At 46.8% G+C, this 27,104-nt stretch overlaps 1 protein-coding gene across 1 annotated transcript in view; it reads left to right on the top strand.

Moving 5' to 3' along the window:
- Nucleotides 1–252: 252 nt before the first annotated feature.
- SGIP1 (SH3GL interacting endocytic adaptor 1) overlaps nt 253–27,104 on the top strand; it is a 61,725-nt gene continuing 34,873 nt past the window's right edge. Inside the window, exons 1-6 of the mRNA XM_087732139.1 lie at nt 253–541; nt 18,972–19,035; nt 21,615–21,639; nt 24,330–24,386; nt 24,972–25,026; nt 25,987–26,162. Coding sequence (XP_087588265.1) covers nt 532–541; nt 18,972–19,035; nt 21,615–21,639; nt 24,330–24,386; nt 24,972–25,026; nt 25,987–26,162 — 387 coding nt within the window. The 5' untranslated portion in view covers nt 253–531. The remainder of the gene's footprint in view (nt 542–18,971; nt 19,036–21,614; nt 21,640–24,329; nt 24,387–24,971; nt 25,027–25,986; nt 26,163–27,104) is intronic.

Here is a 27,104-nt window from a genome sequence, read left to right as displayed (position 1 = left end):
CAGGCTGGATTTATTTTTTTTTTTTTCCCCCCTTCCCAGCCGGTCTAATCTGACAGCGCCTGGTAATTAATCTGGCTCCTCCAGCCGCTGCAATAGGATTAGAGGGAGGGGAAGTGCGTCACGAGGTACGAAGAGGGGTTATGCTTTTGGTGAAAGTGTGTGTGGGGGAAATGGGAAATAGGTTGGTGCGTTCCCAGTGGGGGTGTGTTGGGAGCGAGCGCGCATGTGAGGAGGTGCGGGGCGGGAGGGACCCGCTGCGCCGCTGGCAGCATCGGAGCCGAGCCCGGCTCGTCCTCCCTTTCTCTCAGCATCCTCCGGTGATCCTGGAGGTGATACAGGCACAGCAGCATCCATGGCCTGCCGTTAGCTTCAGCACCTTTTTTTTTTCTCCCTTGTTATTCTGGCAGCTAAGCAAGCTGGGGATCAGAGGCATTTGATTGAAAGGCTTACATTAAGCATCTGGTAACTGGGATCGTATTCTCCTGTATTTTTTCAGGCTCCTTGGAAATTGAGGAATGCAATTCTGCCACCATGATGGAAGGTAGGTGATGATCTGAGTATGTCTTTCGGGATCGCTAGAGTTTTAAAAGCAATGGTGGAGGAAGGAGGATGCACTGAACCTGTGTGTGTGAATCCTTTTCCATTTTAAGAAAATAAAATAAAAATAATAATAAAAATAAAATCTTCCCCTCCCCCTAATCCTAATCAAACTGAAGCACCCTGCCCACTGCCGGCGAGCTGGCAAGCTGGCGGATGGTGATATAATATCAAGCTCATCACATTATTTGCAATTCCATCCCCAGCCCTGTGTAGGCAGTTCAGGGTATGCAAACGCCCGGTTAACTGGCAGAGCCGCTGGTTCCTCCGGCTGGCAAGGCGGCAGCCTGGGCAGGGAAAGGGAACCCAGGCCGGCGCGGCTTGGTTGCCATTAAGGTCCCTTAAGTATTATTATATCCTCTGCTTGGAAACCCATTTCCTCAGCCTGACATGATGCACAGAGGATGAATTTAAGTGTTATCTGTACATACAGACTGGGGGCTGTGAAGCCTGTCAATGATAGGTGGAATTCTATGGTTTTTACAGCGTAGCTGTATGGATGAGCATCTTTTCAGTGGGAAGCAAGGATATTTGAACTTAAGGTAATTTTTGCCACGTAGTGTCACTGTTTTGAAGATGCAGGCTCTGAGGATGAGGAGAGGGGATGCTGGATTGAGGCTTACTGGAATAAAAAAGGAAACAAGAAGGAAATATGGGCTCCAGGCATAAGATACTTCAGGGAGTGTTGTGAGACTGTGCGTTTGATCGTGTGTGGGAAAAGCCCCTGGGCATTTGTTAAACAAATTTTAACCTATGTCGTTTGTCTCAGCTGTATGTAAAGCTCCTCTTTTTTTTTTTTTTTAATGCCTTGTGGAGTAAGATGCAGGGAAAAGAAGATGTTTGGGTTTTTGTTTTGGTTTTTTTTTCAGAATAGGTACTTCAGGGCCAACAAGATCAAAATATTCTGTATTTTTTTTGTAATGGCCTATTGGCTGAGGCAGAAGGGCTCACCTCGGCGAGGGCTGTGCAGAGCCGCATCCAGCGCTGGGCTTGCAGTGCTGCCGGCATGCTAACCAGGCAGCTCCCTGGCGTTCCCGAGATGACAGGCAGAAATTGGACTGCCTCTCAGTGTGTCCCTGTAAATCATGGTCTGTTACCCTGTCCAAATTAACCTAGGAAGGCGTTGGGCTCCGTGTAACCAAGACGTCTTGCGTTGACTTAAAATATTTGTCTAACCTTGGAAATTCAGGTGCTGTAATGGCCATGTGTGAACACGTAGAAATTGCTGCTTGCTCTTTTTTGGTTCCTTGTTGTTAAGGGAATGAGTGTTGTTGTTCTTTGATATGAGGAAATGCCTTCAATGTCTTCTCTAATATTGATGATAGTCACAAGCAAAAGAGATTTTAATTTTAGACCATGACATCAAACTCATCACACCATGCTGACATACATGACACATTGCACAGGCTGTGTGCCTGGTTCCCAAGAACAGGTAATTTTAAAGATGTCATTAACAACGCGGTTTCTCTCAAAAGTGCCTGCATTTGTGGAGGAATTAATGTAGATAAATTAAAGCTGGCCTGCTGTAATTCTTGGTTTGTGTTATTTAACTAGTTCTAAGGCTGGTTGGGGGAAGGCGATTGGCTTTTTTGTTTGTTTGGGGTTTTGTTTTGGTTTTTTTTTTTCCTTGAGGATTTTTGCCTTGCTTATGAAATGCCCGTGGTGTGCTGCTGTGCAGGAGCCTCGGCTGCCATGGCCCAGGCAGGTGGGTGCAGGCAAGGGGCTGGCAGGGGGTGTCCTGCCCTGCACCGGAGCTGGGGCAGCTGGCTTTTCAGGCTCTGGTGGAGGCAACAAAAACAAAAAACCAAACCCCAAAAAACCCCAACTAAAAATAACTCCCCAAAAAAACTAGCCATAAAAAGTTTCCCCATTATTTGTAATTTATTAAACTGCTTAGTGTTGTTCCCCAACTAGCTAAGGTGTATGGGAACCTAGAGTGGAAGCAAGAAAATAGCATTAGAAGACATAATTACTGCTTTTAATGCATTTTTAAACAGGTGGAAACTGTCTCTATTTGTGGAATAGTGAAACTTTTGTGATCAATGTCCTACTGAAACACCGACACCTTGCAGGGATGCTTTATTTTAATATAAGAACGCTTTTGATTGTGCTTAATTTGACCTGAAACTTTTAAACCCTCACAAAATACTTGTAGTTCCCTGCAGTAAACATGTTAAAGGATTTTTATTATTATAATAAGTATTTAAATCGCTTGCAGTATGTCTTGCCAAAATGTTGGACACTGTGCTGGAAGCTGAGGGTGGAGCTTGGAGAGGAGCTGGGCTGTGCCCGTGCCCACAGGCAGCCCCAGCACCCCCAGGGTTCAGAGCATGGGGCCACTCAGGATCACCCATGGCCGGTGGGATGGACCTGGCTCGTTTGATGTTTTTGGATCCTCCTCTTTGGAAATAAGAGAGTTTGGCTCCTTGGGAATGATGCAGGATGTGCAATTTGTACTAGTTTGTTCTGAACCCAGTATGGAGTTATTTTCTCATTCTCCTGGTAGATGGGGAGAAAAAGTGCGTATTTTTCACTGTATGCTTAAAAATCATAATGACGTCTGAAAAAAACTAAGTGTGGACACTGTCTCAGGATACCAGTCCTCGCTGGGAAGAGAACTGAACACATGCCACATGGTGTCTCGACCACCAGAAGTAGATGGTCCTCCACCTCCGTAGCATGGTGGGGTGCAGCGTGCATGACCGTTGCTGTTCAGCAGGCTCAGCATGTTGGGGATGGTTTTGATGTGCTTGGCCTTGCTCACGCAGGTGGAAAGTAGGTGTTGACGACGGGGACTAAACTCCTCCAGCTTTGAATTGACAAAAATAACCTGCAGCAAAACTGCGTCGCATGTCAGCACTAGATCTGGGACCGAAACTGTTGCTGAAAAGGTCCCACTGGATGCTGGAAAGGTCTCTGCGTGTGTGGCTGTAGATGTTGAGAGGTCTTTGGATCTTCTCTTTGATTGTTAAATAACTCACTAGTACTCAGAAATGCACTCAGTGTGTCATTAAGGTAAACATCCGTGCACAAGAACAAGTTTATCTCCTTTTTTTTAATCCATCTGTTGCATCTCCAATGTACTGAAGGTATTTTATACAACTTAATTAAGTTTTGAAATCACTGCTGCAACATGTCACTCAAGCCAGAAGCTCTGTGATGTTCAGAAAGATTAGACAGCCATATGGCTGATGGGAGCAGCTGTGGTTACATTAGAGAAGGTAATTTCTTCTGCGGGAGATGGTACCTGCATTTTTCCAGAGCCCAAACCAGATGTTTGCTGGGGAGAAGCTTTCCCAGAGTGGAAATTTCTCTGTAACTCTCTTCTCCAGGCTTTTTTTGCACCTGTTTCTGGGGAGTTTGATCACTCTGGGAACTTCCATGGATGACTGGTCACATCCAAAATGGCAAAAACTTTCTTGCATCATCTTTTAGCAATGGTTGTCTCCAGGCCTTACGTTTTTCTTGTGCTGAACAGGTAGTACTGGGACCAGAGGCATCTAATTTCTCATAAAAAAGCCTTTTTCTTCATTAGGCAAGAAAATCAGCTTTATTATATTTTAGGTGGTCTCGTTTCGGTAAATGGTGTATTTAAATGTGCTTAGTGTTGGCTGTGTGACTCGGCAAGGAAATGACCTGGTAGAAACATTTGGTTTTCCGTTGAGAAACCCAATAGCGTGTTTGAGGCAATTAACATATATTCAGGCATGGATGGCAAAACCATCCTAGAAAATGCATGAGGACTATAACACCAAATTAGAACCTGTATTTTCCAATATGTTGTTTGAGCGGTAACCCATGACTGAGCTCAGGCTTGCAAAGAAGCTCAGGGCTTTGGCTTGCAGGAGCATCTCCAGCCACGTCCTGAGATGCAAGGGGGATTTTTTCAGACCTGCTGCCTAGCCAATAGACCTGAGACTGGTGGGGAAACTATTTTTTTTATGAATGCAGGAGAAGATTGTTTGACCCTTCTGTCATGCCCTACACAGCACAGGGTGATGCTGTGCCTGAGCCAGCGCTTGGCTCCCCTCATAGCACAGGGCTGGGGACATTTCACCACTTCTCAAATTCAAAGACATGCATAAAGTCTTTTGGGATGTGTTTGGAGGGATGGTCCTGCCCACAGGTGCTGCTCAGGGGACAGTGAGATGCTCCCATGCTGTATCGTGGTACTTCCAGTGATGTCTCATGCACTCTGGGTTAGAGCTGCACTGGCAAAGCTGGACCCAAAGAGCATCCCCATCAACATGGATTGAACTTGTTCGGCTGAACAGGTGGCGGTAGCAACCTCTAGTCTATGGAGGGTGGGGGAGGAAATCCCTTTTTGCAGGCATTCAAACCCTTCCCACTGAGCTGGTTTGGGTTTTTTCCAGCTCTAGTCCACTGGCAGCTTGTTCCTCCATGCTAAGGGAGGGAAGGCACAAATGGCTCTAGTTCAAAACCAGCAACAGCCAAGCAAAAGGCCCCACCCAAACCCTGGGAATTTGGGAAGTGCTTTGGATTGGGGCTGGTGGCACTGGCCAGTTAAAACCCATATGGTGCCAGCGTGGTGGCTGAAGTGGTGACTTTGAGGATTTGAACCAAAATAGGAGCGAGGCAGCAAAACCTGACATTTGCCTCGCACCTAAAATCATCGATGGGAAGTAGTGGCTGAAGCAAAACCCAAACAGGGCTTTTTTTGGGGGGGAGATAGAAAATATGGCAAAACTCAACAACTGCATGTGACACAGGTCTGCAAAATGTCTCCTTGGAGTGAACCCCAGTTTAAAGTGTGCCCTTGGGCATGTCTCAAACTGGTGCCCAAACACAGCAATTGGGGTTTCTCTGCCAAGGCAGAAACTTTCTGCATAATTCATTGGCCTTATTCAAATTTTAAAGATGCTTTAAAAAAAAAATAATTGCAGGTTAAATCAGGTGTCTGTTCTTTTTGAACCTCCATCACAGGGTCTTAAGCAGCTCAATGTGGAAAAATACCCTTCCTTAAACACTGGTGTTGAGGCTGTGAAGCTGTAGGTGGTATAAAATGTGATTTACCCAGCACTTGTGCTGGGGATCCCGACCCACCACTGGGATCAGAGAGGGAACAACATGGAAGGAAAAGCAGGAAGGAGGAGAAGGTAGAGCTCCTTCCCAAACCAGTGACTTTAAACTATTCTTGTGGCCAAAACTTGCTCTGGTTAGAGAGACTTTCACTAAAAATCCATCTCTCTTTGGAAAGTCAATGGAGGTACAATGCTGGCTGCCTCCCTGCCTGGGCTGCGAGCAAAGCTCACATGTGGTAGCATTCCCATTTTCTGTGCTGGCCCCGTATAGCCCTTTTTGAACTTTAAGACAGTATATTTGAGTTTCTAGAGGTTCAGTAGGAAAAAGGCGAACACCTGACTGATGTGCAGTTGGTTTGTTAGTGGAGTGCATTGTTCATGTGCAATGCAGTAGTACAAAGTGTAGCCCTGTTTGCTTTGCCAGCTATTGAATAGCCTCAGCTATTTGTTTTTAACAGAAGTTCAGTTGTAGGCTGATGTTTCTGGGGGCTTTTGAAGGTTTTTTGCTTTATCTGTGTGAATGAAAGAGGAGTAAGGCTTGCAGTAGTTACAGCTACTGTTTTTTTGCACTTACAGCATCACAGAATGATGTATTTTAGTTTTCAGTTTAGTTTTAGGTGTGTTTTAATTTCATAGATGGTCATCAGGCAGCTGCTGGTGCCAGCACAACTGCCCAGGGTACATGTGCTTTCCTGGGAGCCAGAGCCGTGGGATTTTGGGGCTGTCCTTTGGGACAAGCACAGAGCTCCTACCCTGTCCTACAAACCCCCATCTCCCCTCCACACTAGTGAGATTCCCTGCAGAGGTGGGAAGGGGAAATTCCCTACCACATCCCTGTTTACATTGGATTAGTGCTGACAATGATAGTATCGTTTGAAAGCAGCGAGGTACCAGGACTGGAAAATCATACTTTGCAGCCCACATTATCTGGGAGCCATTTCTTACCCATCCCAGCCTTGGAAAAACACCCCTGACTTTGGCAGATCTTTCTTTGCATTTAAATGATGACTTTTTTTGTGTGTGTGGTTTTTTGTTTTTTTTAGGAAAGTTATTGAGGAAAAAAAAAACAAACCCTTAAAATTCTCCACCTACATGTTGCAGGGCATTTAAAACATCAACTTTAAATTAATGTCATCATGCGTAGGATGTGTGGAAGTAATCTTGCAGGGAGGTTCAGGATAGGTTGAGCCGAGGAGGTCGGGAGCCGCGGTGATGCTGCGGATGGGTTTTGCAGCCTGCCCTCATCACCCATCTGCAGCTGCCGGTTTGGATGCCTGGAGGATTTCATATAGCACCACAAATATATGGGTTTTCTAAAGTTGGATCTATAGAAATCGTTAAAGATGCACCTTGTTATTAGAGCCAATTAATAATAAATGGGCGTCAGGCTTTTAAATACATGTGTGCATGTCAGTGGGCATTTATTTGTTTTGTGCTTCCCTTAAAATATCACCCAGCATCACACCTATTGCCTGGTGGGTGCAGGTGAGACAGGCTGTATCCTGTGCCCTGCTCCTGTTACAGACAGCATCAGCTTCAAGAACAAGCTCGTGCCTAAAACATCAGCCTGGATGAGTTTTTTGATGGCTTAAGCAGAAGCTTTTGTATCAGCCAAAAATGAAAACAAACTTGGGTATGATGAGACAGTACAAAAAAAAAAAAAAAATCTATATCAAAATCTTCCTTAAAGACCTGAACCCTGTCCTCAGGACCAGGCTTGTGGTGGTCAGTGGATGGATACAGACCCAGCTCTGTGTGCTTCTTGAAGGTTTTTTTTTTTATTCACTATTGCTGAGAGCAGCATGATTAAAAATAATCTTCTCCAAGTATTTTTCTGTCAGCAAATAAATTAATAAATGCAATGCTGCTGAAAACAGTCCTGTAGTCACCTCATTACTGGTGGAGTTTGCTTGGAGCTGGTGGCTTTGGTAAATATGCCTGATGATGTGCTCATCTGGGGCACTTTTAGGTCCCTCTTAAGGTGCCCTTACAAATGTCAAAAGAGGACTTAATTTTTAATATGGTTTATTGGAGTTTTGCAGGGGTTTAGCCTGGTTTTGACGTTGGTGCAGAAGATGCAAAAGAAGCCTATATAAGTTATTAATAATAAGATCATTTATGCTTCATGTTTACCTGGCTCCTTTCACCTGGGGACCTTGAGCTCCTTCACACCACACAGTTCCTCTGCGGGGAGACAGATGGGTGGAAGAAGCTCTGTCAGTTTTGTCAAATGCTGCCTGGAAATGAAGCCTTTCTCTGGGTCAGGTCTCCTGCTCTTATTGTTAGTTACACTGTTGCTACAATTAATCACTGCTTTGAAATCAAGGTATTTGTTTGACAGCAGACCGTGGGAGGAACAGGACAGTTAGAAGAACTGGAAAGAAGTGTCTCGTCACGCTGTATTTTGGGTGTAAATCTTCACCATATGCAAATGTGACTATTGCAAATATTTTTTTGGATGACCGAATTGAGAGCAAGTGATGCTGTTCCCTGGCAGCTTGCCCGGAGTTCTGCCTTGTCGCCAAGGAAGTGGCTCCCATGTCATGCAGGTGACAAACCCACCCTCTCAGCCTCTGTGTCCTCTTCTCCACCTGGGAAACCGGGAGTGGGAAGTCATGGAGGATCACACAGATGTCAGCTGCAGCAGAGTGGCCTTGATCGAGTCATGGGGTGGATGGCAGGCTGTTTCTTAGTGTCATGCCTAGGCAAGGATTTTGCTGGGTTTTAATAAGTCCTTAGGTTCTGCATAAACAGTATGACTGCAAAATTCGTGTGTTTTTCATAAAAATGTCAAAGTAGTTGCTGGGAGTCTGCGGTGTGCATGGAGGCAATGGGTTTTAAGGAGATGCCCTTTAAAACAAGGCTGTGAGATGGGACCTGCTGTTGGCCATGGCTCCAGCCAAGGAGCAGGTGTAATGGCAAAGCCTTGCAAAGAAAAGGAAAGGTTTGCAGTCTGATTTTTTTTTTTTTTTGGGGGGTGGTGGTGGGGAGGATGGGCCAGAGGAAATACCAGCATGGGGGATATAATGTGCATTGGTGTCCCCTAGATGCACTCCCTGCAAGGAGCTGCCCTACCAATGAGCCCAATGCCCTCCTGCAGCTGCTTGGTGCTAGGTGAGGCATGTGGGAACACCTCATCTCCTGTTCCCAATAAACCAAAAGCCCCCTAAAAATAGAAATCTGAGTGTCATTTGGGAGGGAGATCCTGTCTTGGACAACTTCTTAAGTAGCACAGCAACCTTTAGAAATGCATCTGGTGTTTTTGTGTGTGTGCCAGCTGTGAATGAAAGCCACAACTGTATCCAGATTTAATTTACTGACAAGATTGGTGGAGAAATTTGCGTCCTGCGTCCCTCAGTTGCCGTGCACCTGGGGTCTCTGAAAATTGATATTAAAAATCTAATCTCTGGGGAAAGCAGGCGGTGAGCAATTCCTGCAGCTGCTTTACTGAGGTTGGTGAATAACCTATGAGCAACAATTTGCTTTCTTCTGATGTTAAATAGTCTTTAAATGCTCAACTCCATTGAAGAAGAAAAATGAATTGATGTCCTGTGAGTTGTGATGCATCCTGCTGATGCTGCCCTTTATTTTAAGGATAGCCTGTAGCTGCTGGCCTGGTCCCCAAGCTTTGCTTTGGGGCTGGGGCTTGGTGTGAGCTGGGCAGCCCTGCTGCATGGGAGGAGAGCTGGGTGTGGGTTCGCTGAGCATCCGTGCAATGAAACGGAAACGTTTGGGCTCCTTGCTGCACCCAGCTGCAGTGATGCTGATTTTTGCACTGTGTCTTGCCATGGGGAGAGCCTGGACCTATATTTATATGTAATATATCTATATCTCCACGGCTCAGGGGGTGTTCCCGTGTGCTGGAACTGCAGTTAAAGGCTGGGGTCTCACCCTGCGCTGCAGGCACAGGTTATCTGAACTGAATTGTGCCTGCAAAGCAAAGGGGCCAGTCTAATGCCCAGTCACAGGTTTAATCTTGGGTACATTTAAATAAGCTGGTGCACACTCCCTCACCATAATCAGTGCATGCCAAGCAGGGGTTTCAGCTAAAGGGCTGTGCCATTTCTCAGCCATTTGAACTCCTGACTCCAACTGCTGCGATGAGTATTTGGGGGGTTTGCAAATGGAAAAATGTGCAGACCAAAGGGAAGGGGAAAGATGTGAAGGTCCTGGGAGCCCGAACCCCTCTGGGTACACGGGGATGGATGCTTGCTGCTCCAGGGCAGGAGCAGAGCTCAGTATGGGGTCTGCTGCTCCGGGGCAGGCAGGACATGTGTGTCAGCAGCCACAAACCCAGAGGTGGCCACTTGGCCACGGGGCTTTCTCCAAGTTCTTCACGTCTAGTAGCTGAAAATAGGATATGTATTTTTAGAAAGGTGTTGAATGTTAATTCAAAAACTCCTTAGGCAGAGTTCACCACAACCTGTTCAGAGACTTAATTACCCTCACGGTTGAAAATGTGACTGTATTTCTGAATCAGCCACAGGATCTTGTATTACCTCTGTCCATTGGAGCGCAGATCCCTTCATCACCACGTTTCCATTCCCGGGGTAGATGCTTGGACCTCAATGCAGCTGCTCCCAACGTGGTTTTGGTGCTGTGCTGAATAGACGAAGCTCCTGCAGGTGCCTATCTCCTCTTTCTCCAGCCTTTCTGCTGCCCTGATTGCTGTCCCATCAGCCGTATGCCAGCTCTGGGGTTGCTCCAGAAGTGTTGGGTGGTGGGGTTGGGCACAGCAGCTGAGCAGGACCGAGCCCAGGTGTGATGCCACCTCTATGCTCCTCTTTGACACGTCCCTGCCTGATGCGGGGGGGCTTGTTTTTAGTACAAAGCCTTTGATCTCCTTGGTGATAACAAGAGCACTGTCACTGGACCACCTCAGTGAAAGGTGGTGTGTACCACATCTCAAAACCACACTATTTACAAGGCTCAACAGCCTGGGATCTTGAGCCAGGAGCAGCCACTCCTGCTGTAGGAGAAAATGATCCCGGTGCAGTAACTTGGGATGTTTTATTTTGTTCAGACTTATTTGTGATCTTATTTTAGGCTCTCAAACACTGTTAGTCCTTCAACGTCTTCCAGCTGAAATTTCTGATAAGGAGCAAACTTCTCAGCATATATTTTTATTTAAAAGAAAAAAAACCAAAACCCAAATTCACAGCTGTTGTTGCCTACTTTTGTTTTCAAGTATCTCCTTTCCTGAAAGCCACAGGCAATAAGCCAACAGTGTTGAACTCCAGCAGAGAGCGGCAGTGAGACCACCATCCCTTTTTCCTCATTTTTTTCACTTTCTAACAGGAAGAAACTGTTATAAGCAGGTGGAAGATTGTAATACGTGTCTGTGGGACTTTGCTAACCAGATAATTTTTTTCAATAACTCGGAGGTGTAACAGGGTAGAGTAAATTCACATAGGTAGACAGTAAGGACCTTTAATGCCTGACTAGCTTGTTATCAAAGATGGCTTTGTTAGCCCCCCATGGCAAAGCTGAATGTGGTGGTTTAGTGACAGTTTGCACGGGAAACTATTGGTTTACTGAGATGAAATATTAAGTACAGAGAGATCATGGAGCCACTGGGCAGACCTGGATGTGCAATACAGCACTGCATGTCTTCAGAAGGAGCATCAACTGTTTGTTTTAAAAATTACTTTTTATGTATTTTGAGGTAGCAAAGCAAGTAAGCTCCTGCGGGTGACTCCTCAGCCTTTTTCAAGGGGTTTTCCAGCAAATTTTCAGAAAAATAAGTTTGCTGACTGGTTAAAATATAGACTTTTGCTTGTGCAGGGAGAGTGCTAAGTCTAGTCCTTATCCTGGGGAGCAGCTGGTTTCTGGACCCCCGACAGTCAAATATCAATCAAAATTATCATTATCAAAAATCTTCAATTCTAAGTAAACCTTCTCATTTAAAATCAAGGCTTGTTCACAGGTCAAATGTGCATCACACTGGGAATTTGTGTTCTTGCTGGGAAGCACAGCTGCCCCTTGGCCCAATCTCTAAGGGTCTGGTGGTGGTCCCCTCCCCAAGCTGGGGGTGGTGGTTTCCATCAGTGGGACTTGAGACAAAAAATACTTTACCTGGTGCTATTAAAGCCTGGGAAATGTTCCTGCTCCCTGAATACTCTGATCTGGCCTCAGGACAGATTCCTCTTTGGAAAGAAGTTCTGGATTATTTCTCTCTTTTTTTTTTTTTTTTTTTTTTTTTTTGGTACAAGAGGAGCTGAACTGTAAGAAATTCGTTGGTTTTTTGGGGGGTTTGTTGTTGGTTTTGGGTTTTTTTCTTGTTAAATTGGTAGGAGTATCTTTGTTATGTGTTTCCTGGGAGCTATGGTCCTGGAGGCTATCCCTGTGCTGTGAAGGATGGGACATCTTGGCTGGTGAAGCAAAGTGCTTGAGCAGGACAGCCCCAGCAGACCCATAGGAGAGGCTGGGGGAGAGCAGTGAACGCCAGCGCTTGCTGGGGACAAGGAGCTGGAGAGTGTGTTGTCAGAAAGTATAAAATAGTGTAATTTAGCCCTGCTAGGAAAAGGAAACCTTGAGAATTAAAGGGGAAAATGAACAACCAGTCAACTTGAAATAGAGAGGGGTTTTAAAATTATTTCCTCAAGGGGATAAGAAGGGTAACTTATTGACTGAGAAGACAGACATTTGGTAAAAAGACCCGGCATGCATTATTTATGTCACTTTGCATAGAGGATGGGAGGATAATGCTAGAAATAAATACCCTCGACAAGGGGGAAAAGAGGGAGACCACAGCAGAGCAAATGCAAAGCTATTTGCAATACCAGGAGCCTGGCGAAGCCTGCAGCCTTACCTGGGCTGGAGACTGGTGTGAGCCCTTCCCAGGGACAAAATTATATGGGTTTAAATAGGTTAAAAAGTGAATCTTTACTAAAAGTTGGCCTACAGAGGTAGCTGAGATACAGCACTTTAAATTAGGAAAGAAGGCAGGTAACAGTGTAGGCAACTGTGTGTTGTTAACTGCCTGTGATGACCTTTAATAGTGATGGGTTTGTGGCTGGAGCCTGGTGCCTGCAGTGACACCAGGGGAGGCAGGGGGAGCAGCAGAAGACCTTGCCTCCTGAAGGACTCATGTTGTAACCCTGGCCATGGTCTGCAGGGCCAGGTTGCTGCAGAAGGAGCCCTCTCAGGCTGCCGACACGAATGGTGCCATCGCTGCCTGACTACTGCTTCTGATGGTCGATCCTTCTCCAGAGTAACGTCTGCAATTAGACTTGTAAATGAAGGTGGTTAAAATATTAATGACTGTATCAAAGCAGTATGCAGAGGGCTCAGTTCCTCACCGCATTATTAAGCCTGCTGAAAGGCTGGTAATGAGCTTTAATGCAAAGGTTGGTTTAGGTAGAGCATTTTAAATGTTATGAAGATGTATACTAATTTAATTACATATAAGGTGGGCAAACCCAAAAATAACATGGACTGAAACAGCATAGTTACTGAGACTTGACTTTTCTGCGACTGAGGCTGTGGCAGTTGAGAATCCCTGGTTTTTGCAATGGACCAAACGTGCCTATTTTCATGTAAAATATCATCGGTGCAGCACTTGAGCCCGAGGTAGGGGCAGGCTGCTGCTGTGTCATAGCAGAGGAAACTTCTGGGCTGACCCACAAAGAGCGTTTGGGATGCTGCTGTTCGCATTATTTAGTTGGGGCTTGATGTGGTTACACCCTAGCTTCTTAAACTTTAATTTACCATTTGGCTTTTTCCTCTGGATATGACTCAGAGGATTTCAGTAGTAGTAGTAGGCTTTCAAAAAGCCTTTGGTTTTGTTTTGCTGAGCAAAGAGAGGATTATTATTTCTTCAGTAAAGCAAGCCAACACCAAATACAAAGTCCTTTGGCTATGAAACAGCAGCAGGCTTCCACGTCTTCAGACCCAGCGAAGTAATTCAGTAAGAGCGCGCACAGGTTTGTGTGCAGTGGGAAAAGGGGATTGCTCAAATCCAGCTCCAAGCTGCATGCAAAAAAAAATCCATACCACCAAGACAAAGAAAAAAGGAAATGTAATTAATAGTGATTATTTCTGGCCCCCCTATTTTTCCCCCTTCTTCCTTATTCCCCCTGTCCCCACAGGTACTTTGATAATTTTTTGCACAGACTAAGTTGAGCTAATTTCAGTAATTTTTTTTTTCTTTAGTCATCACAAAAGAGCATTTAAGGCACAGGTAGTCTCATTGATGTCTTCTCCATTTTAAGAGGCATGTTGCTTTTATGAGGCCCATCCTCTGAGTGAGTAGCTTTTCCTCCAGGGACCCCCCTTGATATTTGGGGTCCAGAAGCAGCAGCTGCTCCCACTGCCTGGGGACAGAGGATGAGGGACTTGGTTTGGGAGAACAGGGTTATTTTTCTTGTAGAGGTGTTAAGTCTTCAGTATAGAAAATAAGATGTTCATAGTTTTTAAGAATAAAGCTGAGAAAGCTTCATAGTGTTAAATACTAATTTGTATTTCTCAGATGCCAATTCTTAGGTATACCAGGAAAAAAAAAGGATAATAGTAAATAAAAGGTGAATAATGCCCCTGATTCAGAGAGCCATTTGTGTTTGGAATGAGATCCCTGGCACACGATGATTAGTTTAGCCTTGGCTTGTGGCTACTCTGAGTCTTTGAGTGAGAGCATTTGAAGCCATTTGGCTTGAGCACTAATTGCAGCATGTGAAGTTGTTGTACCTTGGAGGAGCCGGTGGCTTTCCCCATGTTCGTCCTCTGCGGGCAAGACTAGTTTTGTGGCTATTGATGTGGTTTTAGGCATTTTCACTGCCATGCAGGTAATGCCACATGAATGACTCTGGGCTGTTGTGCATGAGGCTCATTGAGGAAAACCTGCTGAAGGAGACAGCAGAGATGTCAAATACATCCATCCACAAACATTTTAGTCTAATCTCTCCTCCAGAAGAAGGGTGTCATGCTGGTCCTTGAGCAGGATGTGCGGGTGCGGTATTTGGTGCTGCCATTGCTGGTGTTTTCTCCAGCTTATGCTTGTGATGTCTCGATGTGTTGAGGGCTCATACTGGTGTTACTCTGCCCCTTCAAAGAACCTAAACTAAACTGCTGGTGAGGGTAATGCATGGCCTTTCACGCTTGGAGACTGGGGACAGCCCACCTCTGCTTTAGCCACATAATAACTGTGCAGAATGAAATCAGCTGTTAATCTTTAAAACAGTGGTGAGGAATGCAGTAGCTGTTGGTGGGAAGGCATGCCTGCCCGCCTTCCCTGGTGCTATGAAACCAGCAGTAAAGCTCGAGCTTTGTCGTGACCTTTGTCCACCTCAAAGCACAGTTTTAAGCTGAGATTAAAACAGAGACATACTGCCTGCTCCACAGTGCTGGGCAGCCTGCAGAGGTGTGTCTTTCCTTGTATTTTGGATGTGACAAAAGGGAGAAGGCTTCAGGAATGTAGGTAGGAGCTTCTGTAATTACTAATGTTACATACTTCAGTGCATTAACGTTCCTCCTATGAGTAAGGTAGGAAGTCGCTGGGGCGAATGGATGGGGAGAGGGCTAGGATGGCAATAGTTGCAGGGTTTAAAACCCTTCCTGTCTGGTGCTGCCATTAGCCCGGTACCGCATCACACCCATCTTTATCACTCTGGCACTTATGGTGGCCTGGGACCTCATTCCCAGTTTTCTGACACCTCTGGTAGTCCTGTAGCCAATGGGATTTTGGTGGCTGAAGGCTGTGGCACTACTGGGCAGAGTTAGTATGGGTCAAAGGAGACATGTTCCCAGCGTGCCACGTACGACCTGTGCAGCAAGGTGGGGTGCCTCAGGGCTTTAGGAAATCCTTGCCTCTGGAGACCTGCAAGGGAACCTGTCTGGAGGAGCAAGGAACAGCTGGGTGTCTTACCCAGGTGCCCCCAGCAGTGCTGGGCACAGGGTGGGGACAGCTGAAGGAGTGGGCTGTGTCTTCAGGTGACACATGCAGCCCTTTGTGCTGGTGTCACCCAGTACATGGCAATGCAGCTCTCCAGGTCTTCCCACTGGAGAGTGGTTTGGATCTGGTACCCAGTACTTCTTGATGGGGAGAGGTGGGATTTGATCTCCATGCTAGGTGCTGCTTTAGAGAGCATCACCCGAGTGGTGATTTCAGCTCCTCCCTGCTCTGAGCCATCCCTTGATGCAGGGATATGCTCTATTTTCTTCTTTCGTGCCTGTCTTTCTGCTGCCTCACTGCCTCTTCTCTGCTTTCTCTCCCACTTACCATCACCTTTTCTCTTCCAGCAGTAAATCTGCCTTGTCCTGTGAGGATTCCCTGAACCTATAGTGTTTCCATGTATCATTCCCTCTGTGGACACGGTCTTATTTTTTTTTTGTAAGGATGACTCTTGCCAGGACTGGTTTTATGGTGCTTCAGTTCCTAAAACCCATTGAAATGAGACTTGAGGACCAGAGCGTGCAGTGCCCTTTCATGCACCACCCTCAGCTCTGTCCCTGCACCATCAAACGGGGTACTTTTAACAGCTCTCTGGGCTGGGGTTGACCATGCCAAGGGAGGCAGGAGCTCCTCTCAGTTGCAGCCACCTGAAAGCAGAGCTGTCCTGGAAAATCACCACGTTGTCCCCCACCAATCTGTGGACCTCTCTGGTGTCACCGTCAGGGGACAAGCAGCCAGTGCCTGGCCCCAGTGTGGGCGATGGGGTTCAGCTCCCGACGGCTCTTGACAACCGTCTCCAAAGGCAGCTTTCATTTTTGTTCTGCCTTTTCTAAATATCCCTTTTTCCCCTCAATCATTACCATTTTAAGCAGATGGTGGGCCTATTATATAACTGAGCAGAAGTCTTCATTACAAAATTTAGCCAAATTGGGTGCTTCTTCAGATAAGACTAAACAACAACTCATTTCTGGGGTTTTCGGCCCTCCCTGTTCTACTTTGAGTTTGGAAAATGAAGTTATTCTAGGGGGTGAGATCAATGGAAACCTTCCTCGGTTATTAATAACTCCAAGTGAGTCTTGAAGAAATTGTAGGAAAGCTGAAAGGCAAGACGTAGTAAAAACAAAGCTGTCTGCCCAAGGCTGCAGGATGAACCTGTGGGTTTCAACATCACTCCCAGCTGCTTGTGCTGCCCTTAGCAGCTGGGAGTGTATGGATCCAATAGGCTGGGATCATCCCTGACCATGTAAGGCTGGCTTTGGGCAGACTAGGGAAGTGCACTGGGTGTGATGTTTCAGGAGCAGTCCCTTTGTTTCCCATTTCATGGGGGGAAATGTCCAACCTAAAAGCTCTATGAGCAATACCAAGGAGACCTGCTGGAGCCTCTCCTGGTCCTACCCTGGCTGCCTTAGTCCTAGCATTGGTGTGAAAAACCACCCAGCCATAGGGTATCGAAAGCCTGAAGCATCCCACGTGTATTTTGATAATATAATTTAAATCCATTGGTTTTTTATGTGCTGCAGAAAGCTAGCATTTGTGTGCTTGTTGCATGCTTCAGTCAATGCCCAGAAGAGTAGGATGTTCCTGGGAAAATGGAAAATAATTTCAATTCAAGGGCATGTTCAAAGCAGGAGGCAGACCAAAGAAACCCAGTCTCCCTGAAAAGCATCAATCAAACAGACTGTGCTGGGACACATAGCTCCAGGGACGAGTGCTCCTGGGGTGTCCAGAGCCGATTTCAGGGGAGCCGCAGGAGATTTGGCTCTTTCAGCACATCCCTCAGGGTAGAAGCCTGAGGTTTTTTCATTGAATCCTAGATAGTATTTTTCAAGAAAGCAGGTTTCAGCACAAGTATAAGTGTGTGTTTCTGGTATGGCGCACATTGCGTGAGCTGTGTCCCAGTCGTGATAACCCTGGTTTGTGCCACTGAGCCTTGTCTCCACCTTTGAAAATCATTGCACGCTGCATCGGGGAGGGGAAGCCTTGCAGCAGTGGGGCTGTGCAGGCACAGGGGTGGTTAACAGGACTCCTAATGGCAGCGTGTTCATCTTTCCTGCAGATTCACACCATAGCTGTCTCCTTGCCACACAACTGGACTCTGTGCAGGTGCCCATGGCTTCTTGGCGGACCTCCCTGCAGGGCTGGCTGGGCACCCAGCAAGGAGGCGTCAGGGTAGCATGGGTGCTGCCAGACCTGCCTCTCCTCTCCTACGTCCCTGCCGGCAGGCCCTGGGCTGTGGTTAATGATGGTCCCTATTTGCTGGGCAATGGCTCGGCTCTGCTTTCTGTGAGGTTTTGGGGAAGGAGCTGCTGTTGAGCAGAGACCTGCTGTGGTTCCTGAGCACTTGATAAGGCTGTTTGCTGCAGGCCAGCTCGTTGCATCAGTGTGATCTGTTGCATTGCTGCTCCAGACCATTGCTGCATCGTTGCAGCTGTGTCTGCTGTGTCTGACCCACGGTGCTTCACATTTGGGTGACTTCCAGACCAAAGCAAAACTCCTAGGAGCTCCAAAACGAAGAGGCCAAAAATGGCTGTTCTGTGCTCAAGGGCCATGGTTTATATTGGCTACTTTGGCCACCAGGACTTCTGTATTGCACCCTGACCTAAATTAATTGCTATTGTGCTGCTGGCAGTGATTATATGACGAGTGTGCCTGGCAGCATCCAGCACGAGAGCAGCTTCCAACCACAGCCAGGTCTCGATGGTCGGGCTGGACGGCCACTGCCAGCAGAGTCATTTGTGTGAAAACCAGCCAGCCAAGTGAAACGTGCTAGCTTAAAATGCTCCAAATGCCTGCCTTGGTGTGCTTGCTGCAAGCGGTTATTAAAAATCCCTCTTGTGGATAGCTCTTAGGCTGGAAAAGAGGGAGAAACCTGCAGAAACCCACTCTCCTCCCTCTATTTTTAAAAGTGGTGTGGCGGTGGCCACTGCCCCGATGGGCTCCATGGCTCCTGGGGCTTCCTCCTTCCCAGCCAGCTCCAGCATCGTTGGTGCCAGGTGTGGTTTTAAGCACTATACAGATCAAGAGTCAGTGCAGAAAATAACCAGCCTCGTGGTTTAAACTGTGGTTTTGTTTTTGGTTTTGTTTTTTTTTTGGTTGGTTGTTTTTTTGCACCAAAGAGGGGTTTCCCCACTGTGCCTTAGTACCCACATGCAGCACAGCAAAAGAGTGTATAATTAAGACAGTAAGGTTAGAAATATTAACTGTGAAATATGTAGTCACACACGCTGAGATCAAGTTAATAAGTGCTAAGTGAACAAATAAAAGGCATAAGCAAATGTACACACCACCTGCAAAGTCCTGCTGGCAGTTTCTTGGGTTTGGGTCTTTCTTTTTTAACCTTATTTATGAATTACAGTTGACAAGGGAATAAGGAACATTTTGCAGGATTTATTAGAAGCATGATATTAATATTGCATTCTTATTTATATTCCTTCTATCCACAGGATTGAAAAAACGTACAAGGAAGGCCTTTGGTATACGCAAGAAAGAAAAGGATACTGATTCCACGTAAGTCAATGAGATATAAACCACGTTAATATATAATGATGCTGGGGAGAAGTTGATGCCAGTGTGCCAGGACAGGAAGGAAGTAGGTGCATCATAGACATTTGTCATCCTTGGATCAAGTCTTGTAATAGCAAATACATTTAAGCTGTTTCCCGTTGTACATCCAGTGGCCAACAAATAAGGTATTTTCTCAGTGGCGCTGCAGAGATAATAAAGCCAGTTCTCCACGTGTTTGCAATTTACAGTGACAGTTAGCAGTGATCACAAGAAAATTACTCCTCTGGGAGTTTCAGCAGATTAATCTCTGCCCAAACTACTGATTTGCCCGTCTGCTTAGATATTTAGATGCAAATTCAATTTAAACAGATGCCTGTGCAGGCAGTGAGGCCGTCAGTGGAGTGAAGGGTTGTAGAGCTGTGTGGTTGGGGCAGGCTGGGGATGGCGAGAGTGCATGGAGCTTATGGAGCACGTGCTCCTTCGGCTTTCCTGTAAGAGATGCTTTTGCTTTCTGGGAAAACATCTGGTGGGGTTTTCCCCCACATCTGGTGGGGGATGCTGTGCATGGGTGCAGAACCACTGGCAGGGCATCAAGCCCAGCCCAGGGAGGGCTCTCAGCTGCCACTGATGTGCCTTTGGGAGGGATGTCCCAAAGCAGTGTGGCAAAGGAGCCTGTTCAGCCTGTGTGCTGGGGACGGAGCAGGTGAAAGGCAGCAGGGAGCCCCGCTCCCGCACTGGCAGCATCATCCGGGTGCTTAATGTCTGGCACAGCAGAAACCCTGTGGGTTTTTTCTTTTTTTTTTTTTTTTAATTTGTTTTCCTGAGCTATTTTACATCTCAGCAGCCGTTGGTGAGGTTTCACCATGCCATGGCCAGTTCTGGCCATGCTCCCAGGGCCACGGCAAGCCCGGCTGTACCAGCACCTGCAGGGTTTTGCCCGCTGCAAAAAGGGGCCCCAAAATACGGGGGAGACATGGAATGTATCCCAAGAGGGCTGTGCAGCACTGAGCTGTTGTCCTGCTGGCAGAGGGGGGCTTGTCACCAGGAATGGTGGCTGTCCATTCACCAGCCATGCAGGCTGCGGGACAGCCAGGAACTCCTGCTCCAGCTACGTATGGCTTTATTTATAATTTATCAGAAGGATGGGCAGGAAACAAGCTGCTTCGCATCTTCCTCTTCTGCTCACGGCAAATCAATGGAGCCATGTCGAGGTCCTGCCTTTAGCCAGCACCGTGATTTCCACACTTGCTTGCAGCAGCCTGCTCTTCCTAGAGGCTGAGGAAGCTGGTGACACATGGAGCTAATGAATCCTAGGGCATTCGTGATGGTAACGAGCTCACGGAAAGGCCACTGTGGGGGAGATGCTGCAATTAGCAAGCAGCAGTGATTAGCATGTCACAGGGTCGCATCACGGTCATCACCCTGAATAGCTTTGAATGCTCTCCAAATCCCCCATCGGCAGCCGGCACGAGGCCGGGAGGAGCAGCGAGGGACAGTGGGCTCAGACAGACCCTCTGGTCACCCCCAGCCACAGCTGGGCCACTGCACCCCCAGGACCTGGTGGTGGGCACCATGGTGTGGGGTCTCTGGAGCTGCTGCCTGGCTTCTGGGGAGATGCAGGATGCGTGGGATGCAGCGCAGTGGTGAAGGACCTGCCACCCCCTTCCCTCCACTGACTGGAGGTCTTTGCAACTATTTCTGGCTGGGCTTTGGGGAGATGAGCAGGAGGTGACATTCCCTGCACGTAGGGGAACCAGGGGGGATCTTTGCTACTTCCAAAAAATTTCAGAAATATTTGAGCAAAGAGATGAAATGCAAGATAAGAGAGATGGGAGGCAGATGTGTATGAATTGGAGAGGTTCAATGGAAAGCGTTACCCTCTGTTAAACCGGAGTCGGATGGGCAGCAGCTCCCTGCAGAGTTTTGATGATGCCCTGAGTCAGTCGTTAATTCGCGGCAAATCTCTGGCAATGCATAAAACTCGGGAGCATGTGGGAGGTGGAGGAGCACGTCTGGTTTTCATAAACATATTTGTCTTTTCACTAAATAACTTAGCATCCTTAGGCAGCATTTAAATATGGCTGCTGAGCCTGCCATGCCGTCTTCTGTGACTGAGGTCCAAATCCCATAAGCGGTTGGGGATTAGGATCCCTAAGGAGTCTCATCAGTTTTCAAATCCATTCATAAGAGAAATGACTGGGTTTCTGGCAGAAAAGTCTCTAAATTACTCTATGTGTAATTTTTATTGTCTCCAAGAGGACGCACACCAAGAGAAGGGCTGTGGGGCAGGTGCAAGGAGGAGCCAGCCCACCTCCTCAGCTGGGAGAGTGAGATCATTGGCAGGAGCACTTTATTTACTAATAAATATAAAATTTGTACTCTGATAACATGAGAGCAATGGTACTGAGACCGTTGTGTGGGTTTCATGAGAAGTGTATGGCAGGTAATTCACATTTGCTGACAATTTCATAATTAAAACCATTGCTGCTATGGATTTGTCAAGAAAACCATTTCCACAGGTTAATCAGGGGATGGTGCAGTTTGGGAGCTAACACGGCTGCATTTCTTTCTGTTCTTTGCAGAGGGTCACCAGACAGGGACGGCATCGTAAGTATTGCACGGACCCCGGTCCCACTTTCCTCTCCTGCCGCGACCCCTTAAATGCTATTTCCTCCATCAGCCACCATCAGCATTTTGTGAACTGTCTCTTCCTTTCTGTTTAATATAGAAAATAAATTTCAGTAAGAAGCTGTCTGTTTAAAATAATGACGTATTTCACGTTTTCTACAAAATTAGAGTAAAGAAAATAACAATAAACACCTGACAAGTGCCGTGGGCAGAGGGACCAGGTGTCCTGCTAAAACCCCTGGCTCCGCATCCTCGTTTCTACTCCCACTAATTGGCTTGGGTCAGATTTGCTGTATAATGAGTTAAGGGAAAATTGGCAGAACAGCTGTTTCCAATACCTATTTTTATTTTCTATATTAAACTGAAAATAAGGAGATACTTGTCTTTGAATTATTGCTGCTTTTATTTATGGTGTTGTATAGAAATGCCCCTGCTAGATCTGGGTAGTAGATGGACCACATCTCCTTTAGCCATTTGATTTCAAGTTTCCAAATAAGTATGTTGGGCTCAGACTGGGACTGTGATGGTCGTTATTTCTTGAGCAAATTCAGATGTTAGAAGCTCACCTTAAAATAAAAATGGGAGACCCTTGTGAGGCTCAGCAGGGAGAGCGGTGCTGGGGTGTCTTTTACAAAGCCATACAAAAATTGGGGTCCCAAATTGCTCCTTTAGAGAGATTGCTTTTTTGACATCTGACCCAAGATCCTTGGCTTTGGGCTCACCCTGTGTTTGTAAGCCACTTGTTAAGAAATAGCAATTAAAAAAATCTGCAGCTCAGGTAGTGCTTTAACCAAGGCTCTATTCAGCAGTAATAAATAAATAAAATGCAAGGAGCAGCCCAGAGCCGTTCCCTCCACCGGCAGAAGTGCTGTGGACAGCCTTTTCTTGCCAGGCATGGGTGCAGGTACCTTGGGTGAGCTTGGGTGCCCTCTCAATCAGGCTCCTATTCTTGATTTTCCAGGTGGCTTGCCATTTAAGCTTGGTGCAGGGCAGGACAGGGTCTCCAGTGCTCCAGCAAGCTGAAGGATGCAGAAATGCAATTTTTAGGGGGTGTAATGAAGCCACTGAATGTATTGGAGGCAGGGGAACTGGAGGATGGAGACATCTTGCTCCTACAACATGGCCACTCCAGTGGCTGCAAATGTTATGGTGAGAACAAGAGGCAAATCCTCTGACTGCTGAATAGAGCCCTGTTACCTGCCCCCAGTAAAAAACTACGCTTACTCCTAGGGGAGCCACAGCTGAGCCCTCCTTTTCTTATAAAACTGTGCAGTGTGTTTGCTGATTCCTTGTAACTTATTTTTGTGTGTTTAAAAAAAAAAAAACCAACAAAAAAAACCAAACAAAACCAACAACCACCTGATACTTTAACCCTTTTTCTGCCAAACCCCAATCCCTTCCAGCCACCCAGCCCTCATCCCAATGAGCCACCTTGCAATAGCAAACCCGAGAGTGTGCGTGAAGGAGGAAAAAAAATTTTGGTAAGGAAAACAGAGCTTGGCTTACAGCTATGAAAGGGTTGTTAAAAACAGTGAGTAATTTTTGTTTTGAAATCCAGAATATAGGAAAATACCATTTAGGTTGGGTCAGGTGGATGTATGAGTTGAATAGAAATGGGTTAAATACAAATGGACTGGGGGAAAAGCAGAAGTCCCACATAACTGCATTGAGAGTCTGATTTTTCACCCTTGTACCTCTAATGAGGCTGCTCCATTCTTGGGCAGCATCATGAGGACTGTCGGGCAAAACATGGAGGGCGCGGGTGCTGGTGGCCTGATCCAGCCCCTGTGCTGCTGCTACCCCAGGATGGTGTATTGCATTAGACCCTTGGCAGGGTGCTGAGGTGGGGGGGCTACCTCTGGCAGCTGAAGGGAACCAGATTATCTAATTTAGGTGCCCAGCATAGAGAACCCAGCCTAACTTCAGTCCCCAAGCTGGCCTTGCAACACTGCTGGCTGGCTGCAGTGGCCAGTGGGAGCTTCGAGGATTTTTTGGATGCCCAGAGCTGACCAGCAAAAGGTCTCACAGGCGATGGATGCCCAAAGTTTCCTTCCAACGCAGACCCTCCTTGGTCCGAAGCAGCAAAAACGTGTGTGTGTTTGTTGGTGTGTTGTGATGTGCATTAATGCCGCATCCCAGCTGGGTTAGCCCGGACTCCTCTCACTGCTGCAACCCAGCTTCACCGCACAGTGAAGCAATGACACCTGGCTTGCTCTGCGGGTGGTTTGGCTACTGAATAACAGAAACAGTATCCTCCTTTCAGTGTGTTCTGGGGAAGGTGTTTACCTCCCAATAAATGGCAGTGCTACCTGTGCTCGATGGGCATCGGAAGCCCTTGCTGCTGCCAGCTCTCCTCATGGGCTGGAACACCCCAACACGCAGAGAAATAGCCATTTAATTTCTCTTTCTTAAGAAATATTATATGTTCAGCTAATGAATGTTCAAAAAAAGCCTTTTAGCTTTCTGGAATGGAAGACCTTCCAGAAATGGGAAATGCTACTGTGTATCGCTGACGTGCACGTGCAGAGCGGTTCTCCGTATTGCCTGCGCAGGCACCTGCAGCAATACTCAGTGGCATCCCAGCTGTGTCAATGCACACATATAAAGTATGCTGTGTTCTTGTTTCCTTAATTTAAAACTTGGAAATTTTGTTTTCCGATGTGTTGCAGAAGAAAACGAATGGAGCCCCGAATGGATTTTATGCGGAGATCGACTGGGACAGATATGTAAGTGTCCCAAGGAGCCTCCCTGCCGTCCACCCACGTGGCTCCTGACAGGGGACCTGGGCTGCATTCCCATGCCACTGTTTCGGCTTTCTGGGTGGCCATTTTGGGTGATGTCCAGGTGTTAGTTGTGTCCAGATATGTATTTCGTACCAGCATCTTAATTAAATAGCATAAAACTGCCCAGAAACTGGCTGGCACCAATGCCCAACACCCTGCAGGTGAGGAGAGCATTGCCCGGGCCTGCAGGGTGTTGCAGTTACCCAGAGAAAACCCTGGGTTGCAACCAAGCATTGCAAAAAACTTTCTGCAAAAATTGAGCGTTACAAAATCTTACCTGTGAAAACTGAGCACTGCAAAAATTGATCTGCAGCGAGGCTGGGTGCTCAGCCCCTGCTAAATGCCCCGTGGGTGCCGTGCCAGAGCATGGGTGCCATTTGCTCTGTGCAGCCCCAGGGGCCACCAGTGGGCTGGGGCAGTGCAGGCTTTTGATGGACATCGCCTCCTGTGGGAGGAAAGAGCTGCTCCAGCTTTCCAGGAGCAGAATTAGCATTCCTAATTCTTTGGGGTTTTTTGTGCCCTATTCAGAATTCACCTGAGCTTGATGAGGAGGGATACAGCATCCGACCTGAGGAACCAGGCTATATCCTTTATTGTTGGCTTTGCCTCTTAGTTTACAAACTGTAAAATGAGCTGGGGTTCACAGGCAGGCCACTGACATTATTATTATTATTATTATTATTATTATTGTTTGTTTGTTTGTTTGTTTGTTTGTTTGTTTTCCCCTTTTGTTTTCCTTTTGAGCTGTCACTCCACAGCTAAAATTGACTCCCAGAGGGAATTACCTGAGGCAGTAGAGCAGAAGGTGATTTTTAATTGCCTTTGATCCACTGCTATGAAATGAAGATGAGGAGGTGTGAGCATTGCGGGGAGCACTGCAGTGGGGTGCCCCATGGAGACTGTGATGTCCTATCCCATCTGCGGTGGGTGCACCTGCAGGGCTGTGTGTGGGTGCTGGCTCTGTGGTGCTTTGTCACAGCTGATGCTGTTTCAGGGCAGAAATGATATGCATGGCAGTAAAAGCAAAATGAGCAAAGATCAGTTTGCAGCTCCCATAGCATGCCCTGCTAAGGGGCAAGGAGATGTTGATGGCCAGAGCCCATGCATGTGCTGAGTTCATAGGCTGGCAGCAGGTTTTAAGCCTCCTCCTCGCAGCTGGAGGAGGGTAAGTGGAAAAGCAGAATTTCTTCCTCTGCCACTGCTGAAAAATGCTGGCTTTCTGTGGGTGATGGGCCAGTGCAGTCACAATGGGGAGAAAACCCAGGTACTGATTCAAATACCTCCTGGGCTAAACCAGGGCTGGCTTTATTGCTGTGAGCACCAGTTCCCATGTCCTCTGCCCGCACATGGATAAAGCAGTGAAATATCACAGCGTTGACAGGCACAGCAGGAGGATTTGCCCCTGCACACTGCTCCTGCCCTAGGGCGTTTGGAATAAGCATTTCCAGAACATCTAATTCCCAGTCTTCAGGGAGGCTTGAGCCTTTGAATGCCAAGGCTCTGCCCTCACAGCAGAAGGAAACCTTCTTTAACTGTGCTCTACCTACCAAAGGAAAGCACTTCTACTCCTCGAGTGAATCCGAAGAGGAAGAGGAGGCACACAAGAAGTTCAACATTAAGATCAAGCCTTTGCAGGCTAAAGACATCCTGAAGAGCGCGGCGACAGTGGACGAGCTGAAGGCGTCGATAGGCAACATTGCACTTTCTCCATCCCCTGTGGTGAGTCCTTGGTGTTTCCATCTCTTCTGTGCTCTGCAGGGCTCATCCTGAGTGGGCAGGGGGCTCTTCCTTAGGTGCCAATGGTTATGTTTGCATTTGTGTCCTTATTTATAGGGTCTCATCTATATAGAGGCAATAATGTGACTGCAAGGAGATCTCCGATGTGTTGTTGTGATGTTTTCAGTTCATAATGTCTTAAAAATTCCCTTTCCTGCTCATAAAACAGAGCAACTGAGATCAGAATATACTATTCCCTTATTTTTTCCCCTTTTTCCTCATTTTTCAATGTGATCATCATTCAGGACATAAATCAGATGTGTCTTGCCCTGATTCCCGGGACAGGGAAAGCATCTGTGGGTTTTCCACACTGCTACTATGGGATGTTAGAGGGACATTTCTCACCCTGGGGGTGAATTTGGGGTCCCTGGAAGGAAAGGTTGTCTCTCTTTAGTCCCTCCGGGTATAAATACCATCACCCTCTGGTTTTCCTAAGGCTTGTCAAGATTTCTGTCGTCTCATCCCAATCTGTTCAGCCGTGAAAAGATTTGATTTTTGTCTTTCAGTGGGCTTTAGTGTGGGCTATAGTGTCTTTTCAGATGAAGCTTTCTATGGTTTATAATTAGCCTGTATCTGAAGTGTGAATGAATCTCAAACTCTAAGCAAAGAGGAAATAAAATTACTGTGTTTTATTTCTTCTTTCCAAACCAACACAATGTCACCAATTTTAATGAAAGCTTCTGGGACAAGTGGCTGTCCTTGGAAATACCAAGTCCCTCTGGCACAGCTCTGCTTCCCCCTGATCCTTGGTCCCTTTTAGCAACATACTCTTCTGGATGCTTTTTGCCCTGTGACCAGGGAGTTTCTGGCTGATAGCATTCAAGGGTTAGAAACTGTAGTTGGCGGTTTTGGGAAGCACAAAAAAAAAAGGGGGGGGGTGGGGGG

This window comes from Nipponia nippon, unplaced genomic scaffold, assembly GCF_047370975.1.
Source record: "Nipponia nippon isolate SJK-2023a ecotype South Korea unplaced genomic scaffold, ASM4737097v1 scaffold_5, whole genome shotgun sequence".
Classification (NCBI taxonomy): domain Eukaryota; kingdom Metazoa; phylum Chordata; class Aves; order Pelecaniformes; family Threskiornithidae; genus Nipponia; species Nipponia nippon.
This window is presented reverse-complemented; position numbering and strand designations above follow the sequence as displayed.